Source organism: Thunnus maccoyii, chromosome 15 (assembly GCF_910596095.1).
Source record: "Thunnus maccoyii chromosome 15, fThuMac1.1, whole genome shotgun sequence".
Lineage (NCBI taxonomy): Eukaryota > Metazoa > Chordata > Actinopteri > Scombriformes > Scombridae > Thunnus > Thunnus maccoyii.
This window is the reverse complement of record NC_056547.1, coordinates 28,212,404-28,225,089: the sequence shown is the minus strand read 5'-3', so window position 1 is coordinate 28,225,089 and position 12,686 is coordinate 28,212,404. Positions and strand designations below refer to the sequence as shown.

General features: G+C 41.6%; 1 protein-coding gene across 1 annotated transcript in view; it reads right to left on the bottom strand.

The window, feature by feature from the left end:
* The window catches only part of eepd1 (endonuclease/exonuclease/phosphatase family domain containing 1), a 32,746-nt gene extending 25,687 nt beyond the window's left edge, over positions 1 to 7,059 (bottom strand). The window contains exons 1-2 of the mRNA XM_042434550.1: positions 6,800 to 7,059; positions 5,760 to 6,685 (exon numbers count right to left, since the gene is read on the bottom strand). Coding sequence (XP_042290484.1) covers positions 5,760 to 6,607 — 848 coding nt within the window. The 5' untranslated portion in view covers positions 6,608 to 6,685; positions 6,800 to 7,059. The remainder of the gene's footprint in view (positions 1 to 5,759; positions 6,686 to 6,799) is intronic.
* Between the last annotated feature and the right edge of the window lie 5,627 nt (positions 7,060 to 12,686).

Sequence of the window (12,686 nt, the reverse complement as noted above, 5' to 3'; positions counted from 1 at the left end):
TGCAGTATAATTCTTAAATGGGAACTTCTTACAGACAATTTGTTCGATATTGTCCTTTCTTTGTGAAACAGCCATAAGTGTCGGACAGGACCACTTGTGCATGCTTGGACCATGAGAATGTCAAACTCTTGACTGAAAAACTGCAGCAGAAAGGTCTTCTAAAAACTGCTAACATTTCTCAGCTGTTGTCCTCAATTGTGTGCAGTCCAGACAACAAGTTACACCTGTATCGAGTCTGTACAAAATGCTTCAACAATGAGATACAAGTTGCAGCACCTCAGGCGGAAGAGATCGTGACACGGCATCAATGGATAAGAAAACCTGTGTCAGAGGGCCATAAGACCTACATGAATTTTGTCAAAGAAGCACAAACTGGAACATGTGCTGAACTGTTGAACCTTTTCAATCCCAAGCTCAACAGCCTTACTAAACACCACTACAACTGGTTGCACCGAGTCAAAGAGTGCAGGGCTTTAAAAGAAAGCCTAAGAGAGGATGAAGTTGTCCTCCATGTGGATTTTCCAGAGAACTCCTCCTGCAAACGTAATGGTGAGGTGCAATCTCTTCATTCTAGAGGGAGTCAGAAGCAGGCCACGGTCCACACGTGAGGCTTTAAACAGCAGCTGGCTCACAGTCCTTTGCCACCATCTCTGCATCCCTTCAGCATGAAGAGAGAGCTGTGTGGAGCCAGAGCTGAGGGATGTGATGGAGAATAACAATCTGTCTCCCACAACTTTACATGTGATGAGTAACAGTTCAGCCACTCAGTACCAAGTAAAGGGACTCTGCTAACATGACAGCAGGCTGAAACGTCTGTTCTACTGGACTTAACTTGTTTGAAGCAATAACAAAACTATGTGTGCTTTGTGAACTGCACACATTGAGCTCATATTTACCAGCCTGGCTGGTCTATCATCATTCAGACCAAATAAAAAAAGACATGACAAAAGATCTAATGCTGGTGAGCCCAGCTTTCTGTGGATAGATCACGTCCTCACTGCTGTCCTGTAACTCAATTGTTTGTTTTGATTCTTCACTTCCTGTGTGCGGTGAAGTGTCAGGTACGCGGGATGGTAAATTGAATGAATAATGCATGGCAGCGATGTTGTCTCTTGCAGCATCACTGTGTGATTTTGACACAGAGGATGGGTGTTGGTTGTTTCTTAAAATTCTTGCTTCATACAGCTTGGAAGTTTCACAGCAGCACTGCAAAACACATTATAGACGTCATGTGAGGGTTTCAAAACGCAAACAGCCAAATTCCACTCTGACACACACACACACACACACACACAAAAAACATGAACTGATGAAGCACAGAAAAAACTGTGTGGATCACTCCAGACACAGAAAAGTCCTCCTGTAACCTGTCATGCAGACAGAGAGGATCCCTGGAGAAGATTTGACAGCAACAGCTTTTCACCACTGTAGCCACATTTGCTCTGAGTCAAGTGAGAGCCTGTCAGCTCACATCCGTACCTTGATCCAGATTAACCCCGCTGTTAAGAGTTAGTGGTGGCTGTTTCGGTGTGTGAGGCTGGCTGATCACTAACATCAGCAGGCCTTGTGAGGCTCTGATGGCTGAGCGCAGTCTGCTGTTTCACCTTTGGTAAGCAGGAGTTCATTGAACTCTAGTAGCTCTCTTCTGGTGCTTGGAGGAAAGCCAGGAAGTGAGTAAACTCAGCCTGGATCTTGTGATTGCTCACACAGCGGAGCCCGAGCGCTGTGCAAACACACCATATCTCCTCTACAGCCTCCTCCTCCTGCTGCCGGCTGTTCCTCCATAACAATCAACCCTCCAATATCACCACTAGGATTGTTACCCATGGCTTGGGAACACAGGAAGTGGGAGGCATGAGTGAGGGAAGTGCTGGAGATTTATAAGAGGGTGGGTTACAGAGGAGATGGAAGGGGAGGCAGATATGGAGGAAGATGATCTAAGACGGCGCCAAAGGTAATCAGATGGTTCTTATCAAAACACACATGACAGCAGACACCCCTTGTTCAAATGCATCTATCATGTGAGGCTGGAGGGTTTACCTAGTGCAGTTTACACTTGGTGTGGTGGAGGTTTATGGACGACTTAATAAACATGGATGATTATGAAAAGGTGAAGTGATGATGAAGTGCTAGTCTAACAGTCTCCTCTACCACATGTTTCCAACGTTGGAATTGGAGGGGCTTCGTCCCACCATTCTGAAACTGGTAATCTGACCATCACACCCACTTCATGCAACGACTGGCTGGAGTGTGCAGGTGTGAGGTGTAAGCAGGGAAACACCATGTACGCCTTTGAAGAAAGCTTCAAAGACATGAATCATGTTGAAAGTGTACGCTGTTATCTCAATTTGTACATTTCATTAAGGTGAGAATACAAAGATACACAAGTCGCAGATAATTCAAAGCATTCTTGGGATAAAGCCAGGAGGAGGCTATGATGGCAGGTTCTTCATCCCACCTTCCAGTGTGGTGATTCAGAACAGCTATATACTTATTGTACAAACTAATTCATTTCTAGCATAATGAACCCTTAAGGGTCCTGACATACCCAGTTGGTTTTAAAACTAGTGTTGATCAAAGCCCTCTGGCTGCGTTACCATAAGGTCCAAGTTAGTGTCAAATTCATACAAAAGGTCATTCAACCGCATCTAAAAGCAAAAGTGTTTTATACCATTTATAAATGGTGTCAATCTCAGAGAGATGAAAAACCTGTCACCATAGAGAGGTGTGAAATGCAATGAATCACACATGCAGATAAAGGAGCACACGTTCATACAGTCTCTCCTCGAAAACATTTATGTTGTTACCCTCGGACGTAGCTGTGTAAAGAATGAAAAAAGAGAGCTTGAGAGACAAGTTCAAACCCTGCCTACTTTCTCACCTCCACAAACCCGGCCAATCACTGTGTAAAGTTGGCGTAATGGCCAGATTGTCTTTTTTGGGAAGTTACAAAAATTGTCTGACACAAAACCTCCCCATTCAGTCAAGAAATAGGGTTTCAGATGCTGTTAGATGATCCGACAAGCACTTTGTTTGAAGACTACTGAGGCCTTTAGGTCGCTTCACGTCACCTCTCGTTGCCTTGTTTTCTATTCAAGTTGTTTGTGAACATATATGAAAGAGAAATCAACTAGTACTAATACTTTGTACTTGTACTCCAAAGAAAAAATGAAGAGATAAACAATATGATCTGGTGAACCATTTTCACACTACTGTAAATATAATTCAACAGTCTTGCCATATGTTTGGAATGCAAATTGAGAATATGTGTATTTTGTTGGGGTTAGGGTTGCTTTGCTTTGCAGTGATATTTTCAGCCTGTGGTCTTTTGCTTGTTGAAGAAAAAAAAGGGGGCAAAAAATAATAATAAACTGTACTAAACAACTGACATCACAGTTTCATAAGGCTGAACAGCTTTCTCACATCGATTCAACATGCTGAATCTTCTCTCCAATAAGAGAAAACTAGAGCAGAACTAAGAAGGACCCTGCAGCAACCAGGGGGTCAGGAGATAATAAAAATAACAAAAATAGCCTGAAGAGCATTGAAATAAACTCATCTTTCTGGTAGTGCTTCCACAGAAAAGCTTCTTAGTAGCCAGCTAGTGAGAACAGGAAGGATGTTATGATGAGACAACAGACCTGCTACTTGCTGTAGCCACCTTGCTAACTTGATGCCTGATGGCGCTTTGATAACATGACAGAAAAGGATGTATGGTTCACAATGGGGCCCTAAACAGAATCCAGTTCTGCTTATTTCAATTCTGCATAGGGTACCAAAGCGCCTCTGACACCTTGTAGAACATGACCAAAAAGACGTCTTTATAAATTGTGAAAATCTTTAAACCCAGGACCAATTATTTCAATATCATCTGAGTTTTAATAATTGGTAAGCATGGTTTTCCACAGCTCATGACAGTGTAATTCAGTGTGTCATGATTGTGTGAAAAGCAGGTGAATCAAGTAAGGAAATCAAAATTGTAATAAAATAAGTTCTACTTGGTGTATTAGCCATAAGCAGAATTGATAAACAGAAGTGGACAATTCAACAAAGCTCTTCAGTCATGTCCAACTAAGTGTGTACAGGAAGTAACATTAAATGACACATTTTCAGTTGGAGTTTGGTAAGACACGTTGTCCATACGTCAGAGGAGAGAATGTTGAGGTGCTATGGTGAATCATATGATAGCTACATAGCAGAGGATACTAATTTTACTGGCAGTGACAGTTTCAGACATAACAACTTGAATGCCCTCTATTAACCCCTCCACACCTTCCACCCTTCAAGGCAGGTCAGGGCTCACCAACCCAAGGCAGGATACTGCACTGCTCTGGTTAATTGAACAGGCAAACCCAGCCTATGTAACTTTGTGCCAAGACACACTGCGATAGCCTGGTTACACCCAGCTCAAGAACTGTGTATTATGAACAAAGAATTGTAAATGAAAGACATGGAGGCTGTGTGAGCAGACATGTGAGCGGGACAAAGTACATATCTTGTGAGTCATTTTGTGCTGAGCCATCTCAGGCCTGGTCAGAGGAACTTTTTATCCGTGCAGCTTGTTGTCAAACAAACACCAAGAGAATCCTGTTCAATTGATTTTGTTATTCATTCACGGACCAGCCTGACACTGAAACTCTGCTCTCAGAGTTTATCTCAGCAGATTAACCTTATTCACAGAGGCTCATATTTGCACAAATGTTTCTCTTGGAGTAAAAGAACACAGACACCTTAACTAGTCGACTAAATATCCTGTTGCTCTCTCTCTGCTCTTCATTCATTTTCTTTTCAAGTGATACTTTGTCAAACAACTGACACAAGCAACTCAAAGTGAATCAAAGGATCAGAAATGTTGCATAAGACTCTGCGAAGCTTGTCCCTGTTACATTTAAACAGGTGTGGCCCAGAACCCTGCTGTGTTGATCTTGTAGGGCTATTACCTTGTAAAGAGCTTATAATGGCACTCTGTACTATTTAACTACATATCACTTTTTGTTGCACTTTTGTGGGCCCTCAAGCAAGCAAAAAACAACACTTTGGATTCTTTTTTGTCATAATTCCAGTATACATTTGTCTTTTGTGTGATTTTTTTTTCTTTTGCACTTCTAACTAGGAAACAGTTCTTAGCAGATCAAGTTTCACAGTTTTACATTTCTTAAAAGCGTATTTTATTTCTTCCATTAAGTTAAATTGTAATTAATCCAGTTATTAAAACCAAATGACATCCAGTGGCTTTCTGGGGCCCCTGGTGGTTAGGGGTACCTAACCAGACTGTTGTGTGACCATGTGATGTACTGTTTATGAAGATTTTTGGGGGGGCCACAAACAAATATAAAGAAAGTCAGGCATCATTTGTGAAAGACACTTCCTTATTTGCTACTTCAGCTTTTGATGGTAAATCATTTGCATTTTTTGAAGCATAAAATAATTAGTTACAGGTCACTATGCTCTAGCAGACTGACCGGCCCAGGTATGGCTTCTACGTGGCACTGCTGGCACAGATGTTTCAAAAATGAAATGAAAATCTTGTTTTTAATGTGTTTGGTGAAAAAAAATAGCTACAGATTTTGTCGGCTTTTGATGACTTTTGAGCTTTTGCCTGATCTTTGCATCTTCTCTCCATTAATAAGACATTTATATAAGTTTGCCTCACTTTTGGTGTATGACACTACCTCACCATGACACATCCAACTAACTATGTTCATCAAATACTTAATATGTCATACTCGAGTGTATTAATCCCTGGAAGTTGTACTCACTCGTTCTCCAGCAGGGTCATGCACACCACCTCTTTGACCCCCGGGTTGTTGGCCTTATCGCAGGAGCAGCTCTGCAAGCTCCATGTGGCCACGCGCACCACGGGCTTCCCGTCCCGCAGCCCGGGTGGGGGCTCCACGTTGGGCCGCACAGAGATGATCTGGGTCGGTCCTCCGGGCGGGAGGTCCAGGTCGTCGCTCCTGAGGCTGAATGAAGTTGGGCTGGGGTGGGACTTTGTGGTACAGGTCAGCCCTCCGTTGGTGTTGGTTGAGGGCGCCCTGGAGCGCTCCACGAACACCTGGAAGCGGATTTTGTCCAGCAGGGAGCTGTTGATGTAGCTGACCCTCACCAGGTCCTCGATGTTTTTGAACGGGCCGTGTTCCGCCCGATAGGCCACGATGTTCTTGGCTATTTTCTCCGTGATGCCTCGGATGCTCATGAGCTGCGCCGGGGTCGCGGTGTTAATGTTCATCCCAGTGTAGGACTGATGGTCCAGGTCTTTGCGCAGCGAGGACGGCGAGTGCTGGGACGAACTGGTCCTGCTGGAGACGCATATTTCCAGTTTGATCACCTCTAGTTTGGTGGCACCGATCCCGCTCACCAGAGCAAGATCCTCCACCTTTTTAAACCCCCCGATACAGTCCCGGTACTCCACGATATTCTGCGCAACAGTGCGGTTGACTCCCGGTAGAGTCATGAGTTCCTCCTCGGTGGCTGTGTTGATGTTGAGCCGCTCCTGGTTCACCAGGATGTGGCCGAAGTTACACGCAGCGCTGAATTTACGCTTGCCGCAGCTGAAGTCAGTGGGGTCCTTGGGGATGGAGCGGTGGCAGCCCAGACTCCCACCCATGGCTCCAGCGGGTCACCGGGGCTCGGATCAGTGCAGCGGACGGCGGCAGGCAGAGGGCCACGGCAGAGAGAGAAGAGACTGAAACACAAGCAGCACAGAGAGCAGACAAGTGACAGTCACACAGGCTCACACATCAGAGCGTCCAGATTTCACCTTCTTCCCTTCATTAAAAATGATTTTAGACATACGCACCATACAGCAGCTGTCCACAGCCCCGGCTACATGCTGCTCACCGTGTCTGTGCGCTCCGGGCGGCAGCAGCTGACTGTGTGTCTGTGTGTGAGAGAAGAGCTGGATATAAACAGTCTCCACAGAAAACTTTGCCCTCACTCAGTCTGCTGTCCGTCTGGCCACAGGTCGGCCTCCACACTCACTGATCTGACAGGGAGACGCCAGTTCTCACATCATTACAAACCACTGCTTCCAGCGTGCGTCAAGTCACACAGGTTCAGCCAAGACAATACCGGAACACCTTATTTGTGGTCTTCAGAATAAAAGTAAGGAGGAAGGATAAGCATGCAAGGCAGTTCAAATGAATATATAGAGTAAATCAATAAACACTAGTGCCAAAGCCATAGCCATAGCCTACTCGGTATGTTAAATTACATTCAATACAGGGCCTGTCCTCTCAGACTATGGGAAACCAAAAAGGATACAAGAAATAAATATACATTAATAAATGTGAACTGCGCACCATAGCTTTAAATACATTGATACATTTAAAACTTTGCCAAGAAAGAAATAAAAGGTCAAGAAATAAAGATTTTCTGTATTGATTTATTGATTATTAAATGTCTCTACAATAAATTTCGAAATATATGTTATTCTCAATTTATTGCCCATTATTTTTAATTTCTGGCCAAATTTTAAATTTATCCTATTATAAAGTTGAACACATTTTACAATGGATTTAATGCATATGTGGTCCATCTTTTAAATATAATTTTCTTTTTCTGTGCCTAGAAACTTAATGTTGATAAAAGAAAAAAAAAGTCATTTGTCAACCCGGCTTTTACTTTGAAAGCAAAGGTTTCCTTCATTATCAGCAGTAGCAGGAGGCTCCAGCCACGACAACTAAATGTTTTCTCTCACTGGAGAAGAAGAGCTGACTATAAATATATGTAAATTTTGATATAGGGTATATTCAAATTTGGATTTGGCTTTAATGTAGGTTAATAATTGATCATTAAATAATTCCTGGACTTTGTAGCAACAAAAAGCCTGTTTGCAGTAAAGCAGGATAATAGCCTGTATAGTTTTAAATGATTCCTGATCTTACATTACAAACATATTTTTGTGAAACGTAATCATTTTTATATTCAGGTTTCTTATTGGTATTTGTAAAGACCTTTCAACCTGAGTCTTTAGTATTGGTCTGAGCTAATTATTCTCATCAAACCGAACATGAAGTTTTCACTTTTGCAGCAAGTGGTTTTGACAGACAAATTGTAACATGCTGTGAAAAAAGAATTGAAAAAAGAATAGTCAAAATCCAAGCAGCAGGCTATACAACTATTTTCACAGCCCCTGTGAAGTGAGTAAATTGCCCCTCAAAGATTTTTGATTCTAGTCTTTTGTTTTGAGGAAGAACTTTTGAGAAAATTCAAACCTGAAATGAACACATCTATCAGAACCAAACAGTAGGACCAGTCTGCAGCAATTGGTCAAACCTTTCGGTATTTTACTGTGGACTCTATCAACAGAAGGTGTGTAACCAACGCTCTGGCTGCTTCCGCTCTGATCCTACCTAATTGAATTAGCATAACATTATAATTTTAGATAAGACGCATGCTTTGGTCTCATTCTTTATCAACAAAGCCTGTGATTATCCATTGATCTAATGCTTTCTCTCCTCTGTAATGGTGTTGAGAAACTCTCCATTCATGGATTGGATGATTCTTTTGAAATACACCCACTGCTCACAAATCCAATCAGTTTAAATATATTCTTTCTAAATGGAAATAAGACAGCCACAAAGCAACAGAGATATACACCATATACACCTAGTTTGGGACTAATTAATATGTGCACAAGTGCAGATTTCAGTGCCAATAGTGCTTTATTTCTGTATTTATTTGAATAGTTATTGTAATTATGCTACACCAGTAATTTTCAAAATGCGATTTAGAGACCACTGTGAGTTCTTGACAGGGTTGCACTGATGCTTCAGTTGGTTTTAGAGAGTCTCAGCAGAATCCAGGGCCTAGATGAGGATTCGAGAGGTTCTGAATGGGTTTCAGGGCTTCTTGAAGGGTCATAAGGGAATTCCAAGGGTCCTTGTGATGACCACAGAGGTAACAAGGGATCTTTGAAGGATCCTCTTGAATTCTCCATGCAGTTCTAGGGGATCTGAAACAGGTCTCCAGAAGTTACTGAGAGATTCTGTGGGCTCCTGGGGGTTTACAATGATGTAGAGAAGTTTTGGGAGGTCTTTGTGGGGTTCCAAGGATCCCTCAGGTGGCTCTGAAGAGTATTAGAAGGGAATTCCTGTGGAGCACCAAGGATATTTTATTTCTTTTTTAATTCTTAATTCCTCTAGTTCTTGAGGTGGTTCAAATGGTCTTTCAGAGGATATTAAGGGTACCTGAGAGTATTCAGGATGTTTCCAGGGATCTTCAACAGAGGTTTTTGAGTACTTCTATGGCTCTTAAGTGGATCTAGAGATCTTGAGGGGTTTACGTAGGCGATTGATGGAGTTCAAAGGATGTTTGAGGGTGATCTGAGGAGTATCAAATGGGTTCTAGGGAATTAAGGGGGTTCCATTTGTTGTTGAGAGGATTCAGAGAGGATTGCAGGGGTTGCTGGGATGGTTCCAGGGGTTTTGCACACCATGGTTCTCCAAGGATTACAGGGGTCCTTGGTTCCTGTGCTTCTTGACTGGAGCGCCCAAAAATCACTCTTGGGCGCTCCAGTGATTCTTAGATATTTTTAAGTCTTTAGAGGGTTTCCAGCAGTTCTTGATACACTTAATGGGTTGTTGAGAGGGATGCATGGATTCCAAAATAAAATTAGCACTATTTTAATTTGACAACCATCATAGCTTTTGCACGAGAATATCTAGCTCATCATTTTGATTATAGGCTTCACAGTCAGCACTGTTTCCTACTCCACAGACAGTTATGTAATGCATCATATCTGTCAAATGCAAATTCTATCACATGGAACTCTTTTTTTTACTTTATCATTTGGGTGCAATGTTCAATTAGTAACCTGTGCCATGGATCTCTGGCCCTAACAGATAATGTAGAGCAGACAGTCAGCTGTGTGCCAAGTTCCTCTGTAGTAAACGGATAGTCCACTGTTCATATCACAACTCTATTTAGAACCATGGTACCCCATGGCATAAATACTGCACATTGCCACCTCTGCCTGACCTCAGCTCTTATGCAACATGGGTAACACAAGAAAGACTCGAGGAGTTCAACATGTAAGATGGTGAAAAATAATCAGGACTCAAAACTGAAGGTATCAACATTCCTAAAAAGGGCAAGTAGAAAGGAAGGAGTGATTCTGATCTACATCCAAATTAGTTAAGAAGATTTGGATTTCACAGTGATATGAATTTAAAGAACACAACAGTGGTTTAGGGTTGATTTTCCCTGATGGTATCTAATCCTGTCTGTTGTCTAATATTACTGTCTAATCCTGCGGTTTTTGGCAGGTGGAGATTTTGGCCCCACTTGACCTTGTAAGTAAAGACTCGTGTTAGCCTATGGATGGAGGCCAGAGAAGATCAGATGTTGTACAGTTACTTGTCAAACACTTTGTAATTACAATTAAATGTTTCCCTGCTAGCATGTCCTTGTTTTGTCCTTTGAGTATGATGTGTTGTCAGTGCATCCTAAGAACTCAAGGTAGTGGAAATGAGTGTAATAAATAGACTTATGAACATCATGAACAATGACAATTCCATGTAGAATAAATGGATGCTTGTGGTTTGGAATTATAAAAACAAATTAGCATTATTTGTGTCTGTTTTTGTAAGGATTTCAATAATACTAATGATCTTTCCATGGTGGCAGCAGGTCTGTCCAGCACTTTGTTCCAAAGCAAGTTCATTGTAGATATTCATGGTCCCCAGAGGATGTCCTAAGGACCAGAGTCCTAATGATTTTGGTGACCCCTCCTCCCCTGCTTTTCATCCTCTAGTACCACCATCTTACATTAGACATTTCAAAATCTAATGTGCAGTTTGGCATGACATTTACTGAGCACATTCATGCTTCCCTGAAGATGCAACCTTTCCATTTTGAGCACTTTAAGACCTCTCCTATTATGTCAAATCATCAAAATTGTGTACAAGATGAACTCTTGGCTGTTTCCAAGAGAGATTTGCTATGGATATTCATGGTCCCCAGAGGATGGTTCCTCAGAGCTCTTTAGTGTCACTAAAAGGCAATCACAGATCAAGTGAGTAGATTGTAATGAATTTTGTAGGCTCAAAGAAGAGCAGATTCATCAGTAAATTCTTCATTACATCCATATGATCTGTAATTTAATCCAACCCATTCATTTTTCAGGGAGTAATTACCATAGGAGCCTTCAGGGGTTGCTAGTGTGGCTTTACTTTTTTGCTATGATAGTGTGGTTCCAGGAAAGGCAATGTCTTTAGTTGGTTGGTCAATCTACCCCACTTTGGTCCAGATGGAAAAATCTCTATAGCTTTTGAATGGTTTTCCACAAATTCATTACAGACGTTCATGGTCCCAATAGGATGAATGACAATGACTTTGGTGAGCCAATAACCTTTCCTCTAGCACCTCCAGCAGGTCAAAGCTTTAACTTATAATGAGATATGGCTTTATCTACTCGATGGATTAACACAAAATTTTGCACATTCATAGTTCCTGAAGATTCCAATCACTTTGATGATCCCTTGACCTTTTCTATGTTGTCACAGGTTTACATTGTGGTTTTAAGTAAAATGTCTTGACAACGCAAAGATATCCCTGACCTGTTCCCCACAGGATGAATTGTGACACTTGCTTTAGTTTTGCAGGTATTTTTTTTCAAATACCTGCAAAACTAAAGACATTCAGATCAACCTGAGCTGTACTTTGTATTCAGTGCTAATCAGTAAATGTTAGCATGCTAATATGCTAAACTTAAGTAGTGACTTAAGTAGTAGTAAACATTCTCTCCTAAACACCAGCATGTTGGTATTGTCATTGTGAGTATGATGACCTGCTCATTTTAGCATTTATCTCACTGCAGAGTATTTTAAATAGGATCAATTTTACATGAATAGGGAAGATTCCCTTATTCCTAGTGCTGTCTCATATTGTTCTTATTAGCTGTAATACCACTTGCATCAGCAGTAACAGGTATAATATATTTTAAAGCAGATATGTAATGTCTCATGATTGACTACATGCTAACTCAGAGACTTTTAGTCCCTGAGTAAATGAAGGATAATGAGGAGTTTGGAAATGTTTGAGCATGAAAATGGTCAAAACTATTATTCTCATACAAGATACATTTAAATATTGGCACAAAAATGTCACCTATAGGCAGACTCAATCCAAAAGTACTGGTGAAAAAAGTGAAAAAAATTCTAGAGTCTACTGATCCCATTGCTGGCTCTCTGAATAACATGCTTTGTCTGGAGTGTATAAAACTGAGCCCAACAGAAAGAGTGTTGACGGTCTCGGTGACACATTTCCTACAGTCTTATCATTTTGCCCAGGGCTGGAGCTAACCCAGAAACACTGCAGCTCTCAATGAACCAGGTCAATGTCAGAACAGCAATTAACCAAACATGAAGAGACTCTGATTAACCTGATAAGGAGCAGAAGTTGGCAGCAATAGTGGAGGTACAGTAAGGTACAATGGACAGGAAGGTATAGTGAGTTAATAAAGAAAAACAAGCAGATTTAAATCAGAGAATGAGGCAAGTTATGGATTCATAGCAGTATACGTAGCTGCAAAAATACTGTGTTTAACAAAGAATCATTGCAATGAAGACAGGTCAGTTCCTGTCTTTTTGGAGCCCGAAGCAGGATTAGATTTGTGACCCGCTCCTGTCTTGTCATGTGGGCTGACAAATGGGGTTTTAGTGTACACTGCTGTAATTGGCTGG